General features: G+C 38.9%; 1 protein-coding gene across 2 annotated transcripts; it reads right to left on the bottom strand.

Moving 5' to 3' along the window:
* Positions 1 to 13: 13 nt before the first annotated feature.
* On the bottom strand, positions 14 to 6,874 carry LOC139712957 (uncharacterized). 2 transcript variants are annotated; one of them, XM_071624737.1, is made up of 4 exons: positions 6,704 to 6,874; positions 2,378 to 2,455; positions 767 to 1,501; positions 14 to 501 (listed from the first exon to the last, which is right to left on the bottom strand). In XM_071624737.1, exons 1-4 carry the CDS (start codon positions 6,872 to 6,874, stop codon positions 154 to 156), a joined length of 1,332 nt encoding a protein of 443 aa, XP_071480838.1. In that variant the 3' UTR covers positions 14 to 153. The 2 variants fall into 2 exon arrangements, with proteins under 2 accessions (XP_071480838.1, XP_071480840.1); XM_071624739.1 differs by having other exon boundaries at positions 773 to 1,501.
* Positions 6,875 to 22,500: the final 15,626 nt, after the last annotated feature.

Raw genomic sequence — 22,500 nt, 5'->3', positions numbered from 1 at the left:
TTGTACTTTGAACATCGTCGACATTACACTCAGTCCAGTTGCTAATGGGAACAACAAAGTTAATCTGCTGTTAACAATCTCCTATATCTGCCTCTTCGCATCCTGCACGAAGGCGCGAAAAAAAGAGTCCTGTCTTCTGATTTGGTTTTTTGATCACGATTCATTTTCCATCACATCGCTCTGTAGATCTGTGTTATCATTGGTATTACTTGCTTCAGTTTTCTCCGCGGCACTCTTTTTCGATTTCATCGATTTCGGTGTCATCTTTGTCACCTCGCAGGGATTCTTGAACTCTTCTTCACACGATGTCTTGTGCTCACCATTTTTCATATCACTTTCAAACTTTTCGTTCAACTCGCCCTGCGTCATCGGTTGTTCCTCAGGTCGTACTTCCGGTAGACACATAAACGTGCTCCCGACTTCCACATTCCCCGACGCGCACGCCGCGTCCGGTGGCGTCTGTCCCGCCTGGTTTGTCGACATTTGCGCGCCGGACATGACCTGACAAAAAGAAAAAAATGAAACATTATAAAATAATGATGAAAAAAAAGAAGGTCAAGAAAGAAAAAAAATAATGTTAACTTTTTACTCGAAGAATACATTACATTTAGTCCGGTTGCTAATGGTAACAACTAAGTTAATCTGCCGTTAACAATCTCTTAGCTGCCTCTATGCATTAAAGGGCGACCCGCGTCCTGCATGCAGGTGCGAAAAGAAAGAAGAAGTCCTGTCGTCTGATTTGGTTTTCTGATCACGATTCATTTACCGTCACCTCGCTCTGTAGTTCTGTGTTGTCATCGGCATTACTTGCTTCAGTTTTCTCCGCCGCGCTCTTTTTCGATTTCGTCCATTTCATCTTTCTTAACTCGCGGGGAGTTTTGAACTTCTCTATCCACGATGTTCTTTGCTTCATGTCACTTTCAAGCTTTTGGTTCAACTTGACCTGCGCCGTCAATTGTTCCTCAGGTCGCACTTCCGGTAGACACATAATCGTACGCGCGACTTCCACATTCCCCGACGCGCACGCCGCGTCCAGTGGCGTCTGTCCCGCCTGGTTTGTCGACATTTGCGCGCCGGACATGACCAGCTTTTCGATGATCTGGGGAAGGGGCCCGTTCTTGAGCACGTACATGCGTTTCTTCAGCGCCAGCCGATGGAGGGCGGTGTTCCCGTCCATGTCTTCCAGGCGCGTATCGGCTCCGTTGTTGACGAGGATGCGCACCACGTAGAGATAGTTCCGCTCACACGCCGTCATGAGGCATGTGATACCTTCATCGTTACGCGCATTAATGTCCGCCTTGTTCTTGATGAGCAGACGAACTCCTTTTACATCGCTGCAATGGCAAGCTATCGCCAGAGGGCAGCAGAGGTTGATGTCGGCGCCTCGATCGAGGAGATGTTGGACAATATCGTAGTTCCTCTGACGGACGGCGGCACAGAGGGCGGTGACCTTCATCTTCCGGCCATCATGAGTGATGTATCCAATTTGATTAACGTCAACCTTCATCGGAAAGAGGAAAAAGCAGAGAAAGCTAAGGTTACTCTCACGTGAAGATAATTATTAAAGTCCTATACTAAACGGATGAACGAGTCCCCAGTAATGTAGGCCTATTAAACAAAGGATTAAAATGATCAATAGCAACTGAGAAGTGACTAAACATCTAAATAAACTAGACTAAACACTTTTGGGTGGAGTGGTCAAAATGTAGCTATTCAAAAAATTAGACAATAATGCAAATGAAATTAAAGTGATTGCAAAGTAAAAGCATAGGTTATAGATAGCATAACGATAATCATACCATATTAACAACGTTATGATGCTGATAATTGCGATGAATCCGAAAATAACTTCGGTATACATGTACCTCATGCGATTTTAATCACATTGCCTGTTTGGCGCAGTAGATACACAGTGCTGCAACTTGTATGCCATGCATCATTGACACTTAAAAGAAGTTGTAGGCCTACATACATTACTTTAAAAGATTATATTTAAAGGACAAGTCCACTTTCACAAATATGATATCATAATACCTCCACAATATAATTCCCCTTGCCTTCTGAAAGAGACGAGTTAAGCATTCTTTCATTATGCGAGAAAAGTGAAAATATGTTGAATTTTCTTTATATTAATTTTTCGTTGTATTGTTGTACACGTGACATCACAAGCTGTAGTAGTCATCTCATCCAGCAGTGACGGAGCAGAAACTTTAAAGATTCATAACTTTTGAATGGATTGTCCGGTTTCTCCCAAAGTTTCACTGTGCAGCATGTGTTCTACTATAATATTGCTGCATTCACTCAATCGGCATGTTGATATGAATGTGGACTTGTCCTTTAAGCATAACAATAATGACAGCGGAAGAAGAGCATATACCTTGTAGTCAGCTATCAATGTGTCTAAGACTTCCTGGTGCCCATGCCAAGCTCCAGCTATGAATGGGGTAAACCACACCTATACAACAACAAAAAAGAAAGAAAGAAAGAAAGAAAGAAAGAAAGAAAGAAAGAAAGAAGTGTCAGAACGGAAATGGAGCGACGTAAGTGATAGCGATGATGCGAGTGATGAGAATGACATTAAAGGGGTGATTCAGTTTTTGTTGAAATGGGGCATCAAGTTTCCAACATTTTTTATATGATTTTTTTTTTTAGATACTTAGAAACCACTTCATGAAATGCATAATTCTACGAGGAATTCAAGGTTTATTTGATGAAAATTGGTTTTGAAATAGCAGAGATACACGGTGATCCAAATCAAAGCAATCCTAATAAAAGGTTGGAACCATCTTTCATTAGGATCACTTTGTTTTACTTATTTTGGATATCTCGGATATTTCAAAACCGATTCTCATCAAATCAAGTTTGAATATCTCTTAGAATTGTATGCCTCCGAGCATTTTCATGAAGTGGTTTCTAAGTATCTCGCAAAAAATTAAAAGCTGAATGATCACTTCAACCAATACTACACCATCCCTTTACAATTTCATGATCATCCATTATATCAGGTCTGTGCTAACAAGGAAACATTCATCTATTGTCATTGCCTTAATTATCATTTTATGATGGCAACATTACTTTAACGGTTTCCTCAGTGTTGATGATATATTTTTCGTCTTCAGTATGAGGTTACACCAAACGGCAAAAATAATTTGAAGTAAACTAAATAGTCACAATATCTAAGCAATAATGTATCATTATCACTATTTTGACCAGATAAGTGAAGAAAACTATGTTTAGCATGTCCCGTAATTTTTTTATGTTTATAGTGTATACAGTTTATAGTGTATATACCAAAGTAGCCTTTATGATTATGCAAATCATGTTGTACTCCTGAAACCAATGATAGCTCGGTCACAGTAATGGTTCACATTTTAGTATTTTTTTTTTTGGCACCCTTACATCATCTGGTCTTATCTACTATCCGTTCTCCGTTTCTTTTTCACAAACACTGATTACTCGGGGCTTACAGCCAAACAAGCTTGCTTTCATGTAGGTCCCGTCATACTTTTCTTTGATCAACCCCATCTCGATTTCGAATTTGACCAGTTATTACATATAATTACTGTGTTATCACCATGTATATTGTTGTGTTTTGCACATTGTTTACAAGGTGAAAGAACTTGTTTGATTTCTGTTATAATGTCCATAAATGAGAAGTATGGAAATAAAATGAATTGAAATGAATTGAATTGAATTTGTTGGTTGTTTTTTTAATGTTGTATGCATTTATATGTAAGATTAGAACAGAAAAGAATTTCCAAATGGAAAATGAAGATTGAGATTGAACTGAAATCTAAATTGAATTCAATGCAATATATTCATAACCTCTAAATTTTGTGTTTTTGTTGCCACGAGTTTTTTCGTCTTCGCATGCCAGCACATACATGCAACTATTCCTACTATTACCCTGTTTCTGTCCGCCCATATGAGCAAGTATTCACGTCGTCTCTCTTTTTTTTTTTCCTGTGAAGCTGCTAAGTATTTTCCTTTTGATTGAAAACAAGCATTCCTCTCCCAAATCCGCTGTACACGTGTATCCTGTAATACAAAACGCAAACGGCGTGCTTTGACTAGTCTCACTCTATTGTGACAACTTTACGAAGGTGCGACTAGATACTTTAATCATGTAATCTTTGCTGCCAGAGCGTGTGTCTAACGGATGAGTCTCAACATCCGCATAAATATCAAGTGTTGCGAGAGTTCGCAAAGACCTTTGGCCGAATACCAGTGTTGCTATTGATATCAATCCGCTATACAAGCTTAGATTGTTTGCTCTGCACTCCAACGAGCACTGTACCATGTTTAAAGGTATATATGGCACTCTGTCGGATAATGGGCATTGTCTCTATTATATTTTGGTCCTTTATGGCGTCAAATGGCTTTCTTCTTCATCTTGCACGCAGACGCCGTTCCGTACTATGGCATGATATGCACTGACTTCCATTACATGCTTCACGGAACGAGAAGTAGGCCTATCATCTACCGTGGTATTGTCTTTTCGCACGCACGCGCGTGAGTGCTCATAAACACTATAAAGAGCGTTTATTGACAACCCATAACTCAGCTATACATAATTGATTGGGGCACTTTTATTTCTGGTCTCGTCGAAACGATCCATTAACACTTTATCCACTGTTGTTATTCGAGTAGGTAAAAGAAGAAGAGGAAGAAGAAGAAGAAGAAAGTAGGCCTAATGTTTACAGGAAATTATACCGCGTAATTAAGTGTCAAGAAACGTAACATCTGTGCATTCAACTTATTGCTTCTAGACCAGTAATGTAATGTATGTGACACAGTTAACGTATAAATCAAGTAGGGTGTGTGTCTCTCTCTCTCTCTCCTCTCTCTGTGTGTGTGTGTGTAAGTGTTGCCTTAGAATGCAGTGTACTTGCGTGTGTGTGGGGGGGGGGGGGAGGGGGGTTTGCGTGTTTCCAAGATTTGGGATCTCTATTGAAACGGGAAGTAGAAAAACGAAAATGAAAATAGTGAAGGCGGAGAAATTTACGTATTTCTGTAACATTCCGTTGAAAGGAGTGAAAATGAAAGTTTCAAAGTTTCAAAGTTTCAAAAGTTTGAGGAAAGGGCGATGGGAAATTATTATAGGGTAAGCGAAGAATTAGAAGCGGAAGTAAGGAAAGTAAATGCAAGGTAGAAGAGAAAGAGGGAGAAAAGAAAGAAAATGAGGGGTATAGATCAAGGGAGATGGCTGAGAAGAGGGAGACGAAGAAGCGGAAGTAGAAGCTAGGGAACGTCAAATCAAAATGAAAAAGGGACAAAGGCACAAAAAAAACCCCCAAACGATAGGAAAAGAAGGAAACGAAAAAAGGGGGAAAGATGAGAATAAGTAGACGGAGTATGTTTGTGGACGGTAGTAACATATCAGGGCTCTGCATAGCATATACACGGGACATTCAGGTCATGCACATAGTGCATGAACCTATTATGAATGCTAACATCCCATAATCTTACACACAGAATAACAGTGCACTGAACAGATGCACACTCGCGCCAACTGAAACCCTGAACGCACACACAAGGGGATGTACCTTCTTCCTTCCCGAAAACAACACGATATACCCACCCTTTGTGTTATTCATCCGTCGCAAGGGCGTGCGAAATAGCAAAGCAACCACAAAGGGAACTCTATTTGACTCTGTATGTGTTTCGTCACACATATATCGCAATAGCCCATATTCACTGTATCATTATCTGGACGATGTGTTTCTTCCTCTTTTTTTGGGAACAGTCGATGAATAGAGCTGGTGACCTCTGCTACACTTTGCAAGGATGTGGGCAGACAATGAATAGTCGACTCCATCCTATCAAACCAAGCCAATAAGCGTCACTTCCGCCTGACCTTCGGATCAAAAAGGTGTATGGTCGAAAGTCGCCGTTCACGCAGGACATTTCGAAACAATTTACTGTAACAGTTGCGACACCCAACTCATACTTATAACAAAGTATACCTCCTTGCTTAAACAAAATAAATGATCCACAGAGGCCCATCTTCACCGTCCTAATCCACTTGAGGTCCACACCCACTTAGCTCCTTTCACCCCCCCCCCCCCCGCCCTTGTATTTTAACTCTCTCTTTGCCAATGAGTCAAATGTGCACAAAATTCACATACGAACCTATTGACAGGTAAATAATGTGGCACACAAAAGGGTTAACTACACACTTATCAAGGAATAACAAAACACACTAGAGGATCATAAAATATACAATATAAAACAAACATAGAGGGAGCGAGAGAGAGAGAGAGAGAGAGAGAGAGAGAGAGAGAATGTAAGCCGTCATCAATTCATTCGGCTGTTATATAATGACGGGTGAAACGTTTTGGTGGTTATTTAACATTTTATGTTCAGGATTTATAACAATAACGTCTTTTCGTGGAAACCCCGGATGCATGGAGAAACATAATTATATTAATGTGGCGATCGCCTATTGCTGAGTAAGGATGAGTGAACAGTAGCATTATTAGCTCATCTATCTCATATCAGCATAACTACAATTTGCGTCAACAACTATAGCTATAAAATCATTTTAATTGCAGTGTCTATAAACTCATTATTTGATATAAATAGATGAAACAAACAAAAACAGCCAAACAAACAGAGGGAAAATATAAACAAATAGAAGATCAAATAAAAGCGATCTAGGCATACCAAGAAGGGCATACGTAGCCCTGAATCTTTCACTCACGTTTCCCAGTACGTCGTTGAAGCGCTCCTGCGAGAGGTCCGTCAGTGCCTCCTGTATTTCGTCGGGCTGGCGACCCGTGAACAGACCCTTGAACTTCTGGGCTTCCCCGGATTCGGCGGCTATCAGCACTTTGCGTGCAAGCATGTTGAATTGCGACTGTGGCTTATCCATGGCGAATGTTGGGAGAGAGGCGGGGGTATAATAGGAGGGAGGAGGGAAGGGATAATGTTTCCACTTGCACCTTCGTCGTCAATGATGTCGCTGACACAACCGATTTACTGCTTGGCTCTTGGAGCTTGGTCGCCGGCAGTACTATACCGGTGTCGTCACTGCGACTCAACTCTGGGACGACGAACGATGCGTCAAGCTCCTGATAGGTTTATCACTGTTACACTTGATGGAGATGCAAGACATTCCAAGTGGATGTGAATGACGAAAGCAGATCGTTTGGTGTCATCAACACGAGGAGTACATGGATGCCAAGGAAAACTCGTTCAGACGACTGGAACAGTGAAGTTGTTTTGCATGACAACCAATGTCGCTCTTGATTAGAACGCGCAGCCCGGCCTGGTTCATCCGATACTGTTGTTGTTCGCGGTAGATGTGCAGCCCTACGACTTCCGCGCGTACTCCTCTTCCGGGATAATGGATGGTTACCGGTGCGTAAGATTTGACCTCCAACTCCGTTCACGAGCCACTGTAATGTGAACACATAGATAACAAAGAATGTTACTACAATTGTACTATGCATTTTCAATGACTATCGTCAGCAACTCATATTCTCAGACAAGGCGCAAGCATTTTTTTTCTGATACAGGCCTACACAACTGAAATTCAAAATGTGAAACGTCAATAATGTATCTATGATCTTTCACTATCAGACTAGAAACTCTTCAATTAACTTACACTTCGTCCCACCTCATGCAACACAAACAAACAAACAAACAAACAAACAAACAAACAAACAAACAAACAAACAGACAGGCAGAAACAACAAGACACCGAGCCGTCAGGTTTGGGAGAATGGGTATATTCAAACTCACAATAATACGTTCAAAACACCACAGCAATAAGCTTCGTAATGACAGTCGATATTAAAAAAAAAAGAAACAAACAAACAGAAAATATTTAGCTTCCAACATAAAAAAGAAATGATAGAATGTTACAGTTAATTCTGAATATTTTAACCCTATAGCAACTTGTTTTTCCTCGACATATTGCAGCTTTCACGGTTTTTTAGATCGTCTGCTACACGGGTAGGAGTGACGTTACAGTGTGGTTATGGGTCACAAAGAGAAGAATAAGGAGAAGAGAATAATATAAGAATATATAATATATATATATATATCCATCCATCTATATATAACTCTCTCTCTTATACGTTGTATACATCTGTCTGTCTCTCTGCGTGTTCTCTTGCTCTCTATTTCTCTTTCTGTCTCTATTCTTGGCAGGAGTCATAAATGTCACGCCGTCCTATCAATCACTCACGCCCACAGTGCTCTGCCAACTTGGCTCGAGAGAATTCAATGTTAATTATGATGTAGGCCTCATATATATCCCCGCTCAGAATACTTTGGTAATAACTTCTCTTCCTTCATGTCTCCCGATGTGCTTTGGCAGAAATCTGTGCTTTCGGTTGATCCTGGATGTAGTTCAAAGTAAATGCATAGTCACCAATTCTCCAACAAGATCTATTTCGTCGTTATTTTTTTGCTGAAAACAAAACTGAAGTATAAACTTTGGTCAAGCCAAGCCTTATGTGCTTTTTGTCTACAAATTCAATACAGTACAGTTCCCTTACAGGTCTACTAATAATCGTGTATAATATAACATGAAAGGATTCAAAGACACATTTATTAATAGAAACTTAGGAGCATCATACAGATCATCATAAACCCGATCAGATGGAGTAATTTATGATGGTGGGAACCCTACAAGAGAAGCACTAAACTAGGGTACTATAGTAAAAAGAAACACATAAACTGGCGTTATGCATAGGCAGAAAAGAAACAAATTATATACAACCTATCAACACAAGTGAACTTTCGAACAGAGAGATTTATGTTAAGAAGCTATGTAAAGAACCGGAATGAGCAGAGAAGAAGATTGTCGAACTAAAAAGGCAACCTTCACAGCTTCAATAAGATGTCCCTGCATGCGAGAACAAAGTGTTTCTGACAATAATACAAGGGGGAAAACAATGATAGACGTTCTTGTGTCAAAATTATATATTGTAGACACGGTAGAGGATAAAACAAGGTTATGCGACCAGTGCAAAGACAGAGTGCTTTAGTTTACTTTAGATGTGTGTCATTTTTGTTGTGGGCTGGAAACATAACCGCATGGCTTGTTTGTTGAATTTGTTCACATTTGACTCCTACAAAAAAGTAAATGCGCAGAATATCAACTAAAAAACCAAAGACCACACAGAGTTGTATGAATGTCGAGTCTGATCTAGTGTGTGCTGCAACACATGATCTCTAATCTCCCTAAATCCTGTAAAGTGTAGAGTAAAATCTTGGATTTCCCCGAATAATCGACGGAATTCAAGAGTCACATCCGGGGACAGGTTTAGAATCTAAACTCCTCTCATGTTTCTTCCGCTGCCTAATTGTACTCGCGCACACTTAACTCATACCGGAGATATTGCAATGTCTTTATCTCCCTTTTTGTCTTATCGGTTCTTAAAAATCCCCCATTTAAATCATGACAAATGACACTTGAAAGTTTACGTATTATATTATCACTGTTGTACATATCTCCAGAAAGTGGAGCGAAGTGGGGAATCCCCGAATTCGTTAACGGAAAAAACAAGAAGAGTGAAATGAAAGAACGAATGTGATAACTGCCGATTGTACTCGTGCAGTACAAGCAGTGTTTCCTGCAGATTATTATTCTTTTTTCCCGCGCGCGCCACTGAAATATCGCAGACGATACCATCTGAGGCAGAATTGTTGGTGGCACCACCAGCGAGTTAAGTCAAAACATTATAGACTGGACATGGTTGCATTACAGGATATTTTCTCAAAGCAAAAAGAACAGCGTACTGAGTCAGGCCGGTGGAATACAAAACAACAATCGCCGAGGCCAATTAAAATTTGTGGGGGATTGGAAAAGAACCGATAAAATATATATATATAAAATGTAAAACTTTATCATGTGGATCAGACTCTATTCTGACGTGGCGTCATATGTTTACTGATGGCATCAGAGGATGAAAAGTCTTACGCTATGATAGCCACGTCATTGGTGTGATATCCTTTATCGAATGTGCGCGTCACAATCCAATTGATGGGGATGGGGTTAACTCCTCCGCAATATATAATCATATTGATTTCAGTAGAGTAGTATGTTAAACTTAGTCTTATTACGTTTAAATGATTTCTATATGATACTAACGACGAAATACGTGAACACAAATCGAAATTCCTGATTTTATAAACCCACAGACACATAAAACATGATTATGTATAAAAAATTATATTATGTAAAAGAAAGACAAAGAAAACTCATAATTAGAGTATACAGTGCCTTCAAAGTCAAAACAAAGGGAGAAAACCAACAAAAACAGCTTACGAAGGAGCATTGTATTTCCAAGTGAACTTGTGCACATTAGTATACACAGACAGGCTTGACTCATATAAAGGGAAACACATGACCAATCTGAGATAAAATAACAACAAGTTTAGCGTATCAATTAAAATAATACTAGTACTTGAAAAGGTAGTGAGAAGATTGTCATATATCGTTGCCTTTGAAGTTACGCATGCCCTCTTTACGAACTTCTCAGAAGTTAGGATCCGCAGACAAAATGATTTATAGAAACAATGCGGTCACGGAGTTTACATGTACCTGTCTAGCTCATCACTCGAGAGTCGTGTAGTACAACCGAGAATGAGATGACCCTGACTTTTTCCCTCTCTCTTTCTCTTTCCACCGTGTCCTAACCAATGAAACGGAATGAAAGAAAAAGAAGATGTTGCTATAATAATATAATAGACTCTTTAATACTCACCTGTCATGGGGATATTCCGTCACAAAAGTGAGGCACAGATCGAAGGTGTGAAAGATAATTGACGGCCAATCTTATTAACCCAAACTTCTTCCTTCTTCGCAATTCTACACAGTCATCGAATGACGGTATGCATGGTACGTTGGTCATTGATGTAACCACTATGATTGAAGTGTCTATTATTTACAGCGGAATGGTTACACAGAGCTGCCGTAGCAGGAGTGGGGACGTTTCATTTTATATTACCTTGAGGCGGTTGTGTTTTTATATTTTCCTGGTGCGTACGTACAAGACAAGTAAATCGAAACTACAGCCACTTCGACTTTGTACCCTCAGTGTATACTCATCGTAAACTGCATCGAAAATATAAAGCCTCTGTTTTATGGTGTTATTTTTTCTCCTCTCTCTCTCTCTCTCTGTCTATCTGTCTGTCTGTTTGTCTGTCTGTCTGTCTGTCTGTCTCTCTCTCTCTGTCCCCATCTCTGTGCGTTTCTACTTCAATAATGACGTGAAAATTGATAATATCTGTACAACATAATATTTTCGGTGATGATTTACGAATCTATGAGCATGCACACATAACATTCACACTTACGCACACACACACACACACACACATGATTTCCGATTATGATATTACACCGTGTATATGAAAAGTTTGACCGCAAAATGATCATAGTTAACTCCATTTATGCTGATTTGAAACAAAGAAAATGATAAGAAAATATGCTTTATCTTAATCATGACTTCGAACATATTTTTGTTATGTAACAATCGAGATATCACTGGAAAAGTTTTATTTTGTTCTATCCGATGATGGACTAACTTTAAAGGGATGGTACAGTATTGGTGGAGCTGAGGATTTGGCTTTAAACTTTTTGCGAGATACCAAGAAACCACTTATGAAATGGTACAGAGTACGCCATTCTAAGAGGAATTAAAAGTTTATTTGATAAAAATCAGTTTTGGAATGACTGAGACATCCAAAAACAAAGTAAAACAAAGCGATCGTAATAAAATGTGGGTCCCACATTTTATTAGTATTGCTTTGTTTTGGGTATCTCAGCCATTTCATAACCAATTTTTATCAAATAAACGTTGAATTCCTCTTTGAATTACATGCTCTTTCATATTTCATAAGATGTTTCTCATTATCTCACCCAAAAATGTTAAAAACCTGAAGTTAGGTCTCAACCAAAACTATAGGAGCCCTTTAAAGTGTTTACAAAAATGGTGATTTACTAATTTTGCGATCTATAACTCTTTTTGTGTATGCGTGTATATACATTATTATTAATACACTCAGCAAAAAAAGAAAGTAAACACTTTTTCGAGATTATATTTCTCATATAATATTTGGCTAAAAGTTAATGTATTATACACCATATTAAAGATACTTTAATTGGCTATCAACCCGGTAGGTCAACAAAAAGGAAAACTTTACGCATGCGTGAACACCTTTGTTTTTCTCTTCCAGGGCACAAAAGTAAAAATTGCAAAACTGAGCAAGTTGTCATTCATGCGTAGGCGCTCTTCCATATAACATTGAGAACAAACAAAAAATTTCATACAAAAAGCAACATGAATCAACTTGCAAAAATAAACTTATGATCTCTAGGATATCTTTATAGCCCAAAAGATCAATGAAGGCTAAAAACAATGGAGGAAAATGAAAAATCTTCTGTCAACTAAATTCAAATGAAATAAGAAAAGTAGCAATAATTAACAAAAATGGCAGAAATTTTAGTTGTTTCTTTTTTCAAATTAGAAAATTATCAATAATGTTTAGTTCTTGAATTTGTGTCATAAATTCTTTAAAAAATGAAATAAAAGAAAATCTGTTTATTTAACCATGTTTATGCATATTACTCCCTATGTCATTTGAAGTTTGAGTTGACAGAAAGTTCTTATTTTCCCCTTTACTTTCCCACTTTGTTTTTGTTGGAGAAAGAGATAAAGAGAACAAAACCTTATTTTTGCTATTTTATTCATGTCTCTCATTGTGTTAAACTGGTCTTTTGTTGTCATTGTTATCGTGAACGGCATTTGCAAATGAAAGGTAACAGTTCAATTCTTGCAATTTTTACTTTTGTGCTTTGGAGGACAAAAGCGAATGTGTTCACCCATGACCCATTTCCTTTTGTATTACCCTACTAGCTTGATAGGCAATTAAATTACCTTTAATATGGTATATGATACATTGATTTTCATCAAAATCTTCTATGAAAAATATGAACTCGAAAAAGTGTTTACTTTCTTTTTTTTTTGCTGAGTGTATATGTACTGTATATTACTATATGCTTTATTTGGGCAAAATACCATTCACGGTAATATTAACGGTAAATGAGCTTAAGACATTGCAGTTATAATGTTATGAATTTTATTTGTGTCAGAAAAAGTTACACGAATAATCCTATCACGATGTCTGAGAAAAGAAGTGTGAGCGGCAAAAAAAGAAAAGAAAAGAAAAAAAATGCCTCTTTGAAATTGAGAATAATCAAAGAAGGCCATCCTTTCAATGGTAAAGAGTAAGCTATTACAACTTTGTGACACCAATCATTTCTTGTTCCCAGCAGCAAAAAAGAAAAAAGAAAAAAAAAAAAAGACCAGTTTATGATGCAAGGGTGCATGGTGAGGGAAATGAAGAAGTTAAATGCGACCCCCCCCCCCCCAAAAAAAAAGCAAGATAAAGACAGGATGATACATTGGCGAGTTGACTGCTCGCTGCATTATTTTGTGCGAAAGAGATGTCCTCCCAATTTTCTTCATTTGTAAACATGGGACTTTGTTTGCATTGTGCAATGTATCAGTGCAGACTGTCCTGCCACATCGCGATAACAATTAATTGCCTTAAGTTTGCTATATGACTACACATGAAGAAGAAGAAGTAGTATATAATGTGATATTGCAAGGCGCAAGCTGAATATATTCGCTTAAATGCGTTGATGGGGAGCATGAAAATCAATGGTACGAACAACAGTCCACTTTTGTGTCTTTCAATTACGGTTGTAGCGATTATTCCAACAGAGGGCGTAGTCCTACTTCCCAATCTCCGGACAGACCCGAAACGAGTGCGACGTCTCCCCTCAGACAGACAAATAATGTAAATAGATTTACAGACAAACGAGTTCCCATACAGAGAAAACAGAAAAAAAAGCAACATAGTAGGTAGTATTCTGAAAACTTAATTAGCCATCGATTACCAAGCACCTGCTTGAATATGACAGATTACCACATTTTGTTTTTCTCTGTTGCTCTTAAATAGGACCTAATCTTATAGTTTAATTTTTTGGTTTTGTTGTATTTGTTCAAAGATTTTGAAAGTTTTTGTGATTTTCCATTATATTACTTTTTCATTTTCCAACCTTTTGTTCGAATGTGTGTATTTTGTTAAGCATAGTATTTCATGGAAAAATACAGAAATAACCTCAAACTGAAACTAGAATTGAACTCTTTGATCGCTGTAACGGCGCTTATGCAATCTTGATTTTATGTGTTGCATTGATTGAACAGATTTTGTTTACAGTCATAGCTTTCTCCTTGGTGTAAATCGACCCATTTGTACGTATTGTTGTATGTGCTGTTTGCTTTGTTTATTCCTTTTCCATTTCATTTGCCTTCTTGAAGAATAATATGAAGCATTGTACACTAACTCACATCTGATAGAAGGCAGAACAAGGGGATGGGGATAAAAAAATATTGATTACGGTATCTAAAATTAGTGTATGTCTTTCCTGAAAGCTTCTTCAATGCCGATGTTATCTTCCTAGGGGTAAATAGCGAGCTCCATTATTGATAAACCATGCAATACACTCCGCATTTTCTCCTAGCTGTCCTATTGACAACTTCTGCAAGTCGAGCTTTTAAAACCATTTCTTTGGTTTCATACAAGTTGCAGCTGTGCGTTATCTATGTCATTTTGAAGTTCAGAGCCATGCATAATAATGTATAAGGCTTTAAGAATACTTCATTGAAGACAAAAAAAAAACAAAAACGAAGAGCTGTCACAGCAAAATAATGTTCCTCACGTTTGTTCCCAGGCGGTAAAATCAATTTGTGACTAAACAAAAACGTGAGGTGCAAAATGTAATCATTTTGCATCACACTTTGACGTTGGAGTCCTTACAGGAAAACTGCACCTATTATGTACGCGTCAATTGGCTTTGAAAAAATGGGGTGAACAAACTGACAGAACTGGAGAAAAGTGTCACAGAGATTGGAAGACCGTTGAGAATCAACTTAATCTGTACCAGTCGGCACTCAATCACAACATGTAAATTAAAATTACGTCAGACTGAATCAAAATTCTATTTTAGATTTTACTGAATTAAAGCAATTATAAAAAGAAAAAAATGTAACCGTTTGTAGCTTATCCAGCCTATAAAGTTTTCTTTCTCGAGCTTCACCATCGAGAATTAATGATTTTGGACAAAAAATGAAGAATCTTTTTATTTCCTTTATCATGTTGATAGCATCTCAACATTAAGAGTTACGAGATGGTTACACACCATTTTATTTATTTCAAATCTGTGAAGTTTTGTGGGGACACTTTTCTGGATTTTCATTTCAACTATCTAATAGCTTTCAGAATACCATATTCATTTTGTTGTCCTCCAACGCCAGGCACATCTCAATACAGAAATATCTTTTTAAGATTGTGTGCTGAGACGTGTTCCCATTACCGTTGCCCACGTGAGCTGCCTCATGAGAATTCTCTTCTTTATATCATAGCGGATTCATCTTATTTCTATCCTTAACATTCACCATGGATTATTCCAAAATCCTCATTTCGTCTTTACCTATCTAGCACTCAATATAACTTCCAAACGTCATAACTAAAATGTCATTCCAGTCTTCCCACGTTCACACACTTTAAAGCGAACAACTTACATGACTTAAGAAGTCGCCCCAGTGTTACACTACCCACGAACATCCAATCGATATTGACCACAATCGCTTTTTAGCAACCGATAACAAAGGCTCGATATCGATTAGAGGTAGACTTGCGATGTGTGCTACAAGCATGTACCGAGGTGGTGTAACACCCAACAGGGAACATGCCGTACAAGAGCAGCTTTAACTTTATTGGCAATTTTGTCATCCCGAAGGACGTAGACTTGTAGATGTGACCATCGCGCCGGCCCAGGGATTGTCGAGTGTCATTTGAAGAGGAAATACAAATATTTCAAAGGGTAAGTTGCTCTGCACATGGATTTAGATGCTGGACTAGTACAATAAAGGTTATTTATCTTAATGCCGTCCTTGTAATTGTAGTTAGCGTTATTGAAATTGGGAAAATGTAATGAAAGATCTGGCTGTGATAAGGTGGCGCGTATGATTGATTGGTGAGTCAAATGATAGGGCCTATAATACAACCCCCATGGGCGTCACCAGGGGGGGTGCGTTGGGTGCGAACGCACCCCCCTTCAGATCCTTAAAAAAAAAAAAAAAAAAAAAAAAAAAAAAAAAAATCAGTCTGCGAGCGACCTCAACGCCGGACGCTAAATAATTATTCTTTTCTATCTTTTTTTTTATATTTTGCACCAGGGACACACACACACACACACACACACACACACACACACACACACAGACAAAATCGTCGGCAATAACGATTCGCACCCCTGGTTCTGGCAGCACTGATTTTATACATATCTATTAGTATTCTACAGTGTTTACTATTTATCGACCGTACTGTACATCCGTACGATACGGAGCACTTAAAACGTTTGCATGTACGTGTGCTACTTACAAGTATGTTGGGTCTATGTACGTTACTTCTGACCAATCCATATTGCCAGCCCAAGAGCGAGCCTTAGCCTCATTAAAAAAAAAAGAAAAAAAAATTGGAGGGGAAGCATATTTTAGTTTTGCCCCCCCCCCCATGATTAATAATTCCCGAAATGAGATTTTCTTGCTTTTTAAAGAAAACAAAAATGTTGCCCCCATAAAAACATTGGAAGGCAAGCGCACCATTTGCCCCACCCCACATAATCATAATTCCCGCGATGAAAAGATTTTCTTGCTTTTTTGTTAGAATTCAAGAAATCTGTCCAATTATTTCACCCAAAAGCAGTGGCGTAACTACGGAGGGGGGGGGGGGGGTGCGCCCCCCTCCCAATCCGCTGGTAAAAAAAAAAAAAGATTTACCGAAATAGAAGTTCAAGTGTTAGTAAACTGCTTTTGAATGAAAGGGTGATCCAGAAATAAGATATTTTTTCTATGATTTCTTTTAACCATAATTAGATAGGTATATAGTTGTTCAAAAAGCCCGGACCCGACAAAAGATTGTGATTCCTGGTTGGCATTCTGCATACAAGCAGGATGTGCGCAGTGTACTCAGTACATCCGATCGAAGAGTCGCTACAATGTTGCGCAATGTGATGTAGAATGTACACCTTTGTACCTTACGCTTCGTTATATCAAAGCTAGATCATTGATTTTGCAGTGTTGCTTTACATACTAGTCTATATAAAAATGTCTTGCATTGCCAATAAAAAGACTTGACCTGGGCTAATTCCTAACTTTTCCATGTATATAATACACACACACAAACAAACACGCACAATTAGTTTAGGGGATGCTCTTAAGTGCAGATTTTGGACATCCTTTCCCCGCTTGGTCACTTCGACGCCACCTCGCTGGTCATACCTCCCCCAGTCATGAACATAAGCCCACACCCTTGACTACCGGTTCGGTGTAAAAATGGCAGAGGTAAAAATGGCAGGGGTAAAAATGGCAGGGGTAAAAATGGCAGGGGTAAAAATGGCAGGGGTAAAAATGGCAGAGGTAAAAATGGCAGAGGTAAAAATGGCAGGGGTAAAAATGGCAGGGGTAAAAATGGCAGAGGTAAAAATGGCAGAGGTAAAAATGGCAGAGGTAAAAATGGCAGGGGTAAAAATGGCAGGGGTAAAAATGGCAGAGGTAAAAATGGCAGAGGTAAAAATGGCAGAGGTAAAAATGGCAGCGGTAAAAATGGCAGAGGTAAATAATTATGTGGTAAAAATGTCAGAGGTAGAGTTGTCAGTGGTCGAAATGTCAGTGGTCAAAATGCTAGAGATAAAACATGCCATTGATAAAAATTTAGTCGTTGAAATGCAAGAGGACGAGGTAAAAGTGACAGAGAATTTTTTTTTTCTTCATGTTTCTGACACCTTTCTCGCAATACGCGCTTTTCGTGCCTTCTCCTGAAATAAAGCACAGGGAGACCGGGGAGAAATGGGGCACGGGGAGAAATATGGGAAACTCATGTAACTTGAAAAATGCTCGGCCAGGCAACAATCCAATTATATCAGTAAAAGATGAGCCTCGGTATACACCTAAAATGGACATATTAAAATATTATACAGCTCTATAGGTATCTTGTCCGTAAAATATCAAACTTACTTTAGATCTGGTAGGTCCTATACTAGGTTAATAAGTATTTTAAAAAGTGTGCAAACTTCTGAAAATAAAATTGCTTGATAACAGACATGCAGGTATGAAAAATTGGGAGGGATCTTTTACTGTTTCTGTTACCACTGGGAGAAATTTAAAAGGGCAGTGTTACATTTCTCCCCGCGGCACATGTAAAGAGAGTCTTGCAGAGCTTCAGTGATCCCTGTGTAAATTGAATCGCGATCATAGTGTCATATAGGCGGTGATTTCAATCTATACCTGGATGGGGTTGGATTGGATTTTCTTACTGCTGTTGCATAAGGAGGGAACAACGTCATTTTCGGTGGCTGAATCTACCAATCTTTAGCAACACACCATGTTGATAACATAATGGAATCTGACTTTGGAGCAACAGCTAAGTTTGAAAAGCATCAAACATTTACATTTTTTTCGCCTGCGGATTCATTCAACAATGATTGAAAGAAATCCCGTCGCAAACTATCAGTTTTTACTCTCACTAGAACAGTTTATTGCTAAAGTTCGTCTCCAGTTTTAATAGGCATAAGTTTGTAAAGTGACTACAAAGTGTTCATTAAACTTCGAGATATTTGTTTTTGCGCCATGTGATGCTTGAACAATGTAATAAAATATTTTGCAAGAGCTTATTTATTTTTGCGCCATGTGATACTTGAACAATGTAATATAATATTTTGCAAGAGTTTACTTATGTCTGCCGATACATCTGCTGTAGTTTATTTTTTGCGTTTTGTATTTTTACTTCTACATTATGTCGTGATCAGGCCTTGTGAGATAAACAGGCTCCTACGAAACCTGAATGTGAAAAAATAATATTGAACAGGTGAAAAATTAGTGGTTTGCTTCGACTATGTCTCCTTCACTTCTTTACACTAAACAGTTCAAAAAATGAAAAGTAATGACAATATACTAGCCTGGACGTGAGCGGAATTCGTTTGTGTAAGAGTGTGTATGTGAGAGTATGTATATCTGCGTATATGTTTATACCAAAAGTGGGTTCGTGTGTGTGTGTGTGTGTGTGTGTGTGTGTGTGTGTGATAACTTCATTGGGCGAAACAACGTAGGATTATACTGTTTAAGGGTTATGCATCATTGTTGGAACGCCCTTATAATGATAAATGATAATAATAGTAATAATAATAATAATAATAATAATGATAATAATAATAATAATAACAATATTACTGAATAATGAAAATAATTTCCCATAGGCCTACTAGGCTCTTAGCTGGTTTATTATTTCTCTGCACACAGACAGATTACGCCACTGCACTTGAATCAAACTCAGAATAATGAGAGTGATCTAATCTTTTTAAAACATAATTAAATCAATATTCTTCAAATCTGCAATTTGGATTTGTTAATTCGAGAAATACATTTTGCTCTGACTAGGATATCATTCAAGACCTCTTCATACGTTTATATCTGACGAAATCGCTCTCATTACTTCTGACATTTTACCTCTGCCATTTTACCTCTGCCATTTTTACCTCTGCCATTTTTACCCCTGCCATTTTTACCCCTGCCATTTTTACCTCTGCCATTTTTACCTCTGCCATTTTTACCTCTGCCATTTTTACCCCTGCCATTTTTACCCCTGCCATTTTTACCTCTGCCATTTTTACCTGGCACCTGACTACCAGTGGTGGATCCAGGGGGAGGGGCGCACCGGGCGTTCCCCCCCCCCCTGTAATTTCCAAAGCGAAAAAAAATAAGATAGCTGTAAACGGCAGTTTTTGGACAGTAAAATGTCAACATTTCCAAGCTCGCTCGCTCCTCTCGCTCACATTTAGTCGTAATGCCATTCTCCTGAAGTTGCTGCAAGTAATTGCCGGCAGTTGCGCCTGGTGCGCCCCCCCCCCCAACACCTTCATTTCCAAAGCGAAAAAATATAGCTACAAACGGCAGTTTGGGGACTGTAAAATGTCAAAATTTTCAAGCTCGCTCGCTCCGTTCGCTCGCATTTAATCTTTATGCCATTCTTCTGATGTTGCTGCCAGTAATTGCCTGCAGTTGCGCCCGGTGTGCCCCTCCCCCCCCCCTTAATTTCCAAAGCGAAAAAATATGGCTAAGAACGGCAGTTTTTGGACTGTAAAATGTAAAATTTTCAAGCTCGCTCTCTTCGCTCGCTCGCATTTAATTGTTATGCAATTCACCTGATGTTGCTGCCAGTAATTGCCAGCAGTTCCGCCCGGTGCCCCTCCCCCTTTAATTTCCAAAGCGAAAAAATATGGCTAAGAACGGCAGTTTTTGGACTGTAAAATGTAAAATTTTCAAGCTCCCTCTCTTCGCTCGCTCGTATTTAATTGTTATGCAAATCACCTGATGTTGCTGCCAGTAATTGCCAGCAGTTCCGTCCGGTGCCCCTCCCCCCCCCTTAATTTCCAAAGCGACAAAATATGGCTAAGAACGGCAGTTTTGGGACTGTAAAATGTAAAATTTTCAAGCTCGCTCGTTCCGCTCGCTCGAATGTAATCATTATGCTCTCCTGATATTGCTGCCAGTATTTGCCAGCAGTTGCGCCCGATGCGCCCCCTTAAATTCTAAAGCGAAGAAATATAGCTACAAATGGCAGTTTGCTTTTTACTGTAAAATGTCAAAATTTTCAAGCTCGCTCGCTCGCTCGCTCGCATTTAATTGTTACGCAATTCTCCTGATGTTGCTGCCAGTAATTGCCGGCAGTTGCGCCCGGTGCGCCCCCCCCCCCCCTCTTTTATTTCCACAGCGAAAAAATATGGCTCCAAATGGCAGTTTTTTGACTGTCAAATGTCCAAATTTTCAAGCTCGCTCTCATCGCTCGCTCGCATTTAATTGCAATGCCATTCACCTGATGTTGCTGCCAGTAATTGCCAGCAGTTGCGCCTGGTGCGCCCCCCCCCCTTAATTTCCAAAGCAAATAAATATGGCTACAAACGGCAAATTTGGGACTGTAAAATGTCAAAATTTTCAAGCTCGCTCGCTCGCTCGCATTTACTCTCTAAAAAAAAAAATCGAGTGAAAATATTCACTCTTAAAGGAGTGAATTAAAAAAAGAATGAATTTAGAGTGAAATTGGAGTGAATTTCGAGTGAAATTGGAGCGAATTTCGAGTGAAAATGTTCATTTTCACTCACTTTGGAGTGACCTCAAGGATCACTCGAAGATTTTGGAGTGATCCCTGACGTCACTCTAAAACGAGTGAAAATGAACATTTTCACTCACAATTCACTCCAATTTCACTCTAAATTCACTCTTTTTTGAATTCACTCCTTTAAGAGTGAATATTTTCACTCGATTTTTTTAGAGAGTAATTGTTATGCAATTCTTCTGATGTTGCTACCAGTAATTACCGGCAGTTGCGCCCGTTGCGCCCCCACCCCTCCTTTATTTCCAAAGCGAAAAAACATGGCTCCAAATGGCAGTTTTGGGACTGTAAGATGTCAAAATTTTCAAGCTCGCTCTCTTCGCTCGCTCGCATTTAATTGTTATGCCATTCACCTGATGTTGCTGCCAGTAATTAACAGCACTGAGTTGCGCCCGGTGCGCCCCCCTTAATTTACAAAGCAAAAAAATATGGCTACAAACGGCAGTTTTTGGACTGTAAAATGTCAAAATTTTCAAGCTCGCTCGCTCCCCTCGCTCGCATGTAGTCGTTATGCCATTCTCCTGATATCGCTGCCAGTAATTTGTCGTTTCACACCGTCATTCCATAATCCATTTATAGGGGGTACAACCCCCTCCGGCACTTCCACACCCTCCCCCACCCTTGCTCGCTCCCTCGCATACTACCCCCCCCCCCCCAAGATGAAATCCTAGCTACGCCGGTGCCCTTTCCCCGCTTGGTTTCCCTAAAAAAAAAAAAACAAAAACAAAAAAACAGTAAAAGTCTAGGGATTGAGAGCTTCCTATATTCCAAATGTCTGTCCAAAAAATCTCGTAAACATTTAGTTCAAAACGCACCCCCCTTGAAAAAAAGCTGGTGACGCCCCTGAACCCCACACATCTCACTAGTCCGCATTAATGTATTTGTTCTTGAACGAGTCATTAACAGATTAAAACTTCAGTGTGGGACAAAACAAAATATACCATAATGACATAGTAAACTGCTAATCTGCCGTTGTCTGCTCTTTGTTATTCCTGCATCTTCTCGTACTAACATGACCATTTACAATCGAGCGCAGTAAGTATGAATCATATTCATAACACTATATCATTACTATGCACTCGTTTCTCCTCTCATTACTTTTATCAAAACTGTATTACTACAATAGTATAGACTATTAGTCATAGTATGACTACTATGACTCAATTAATACGAAGACATTCTTTTGGGAGGGAGCGTAGAGCATGATGACTTGATAAGAATTCACTAATTGCAAATTTCAAGCCA

The sequence above is a fragment of the Diadema antillarum genome, unplaced genomic scaffold (assembly GCF_040938485.1).
Source record: "Diadema antillarum isolate AM-2024a unplaced genomic scaffold, OU_Dant_1.0 seq00001880_RagTag, whole genome shotgun sequence".
Taxonomy (NCBI): domain Eukaryota; kingdom Metazoa; phylum Echinodermata; class Echinoidea; order Diadematoida; family Diadematidae; genus Diadema; species Diadema antillarum.
This window is presented reverse-complemented; position numbering and strand designations above follow the sequence as displayed.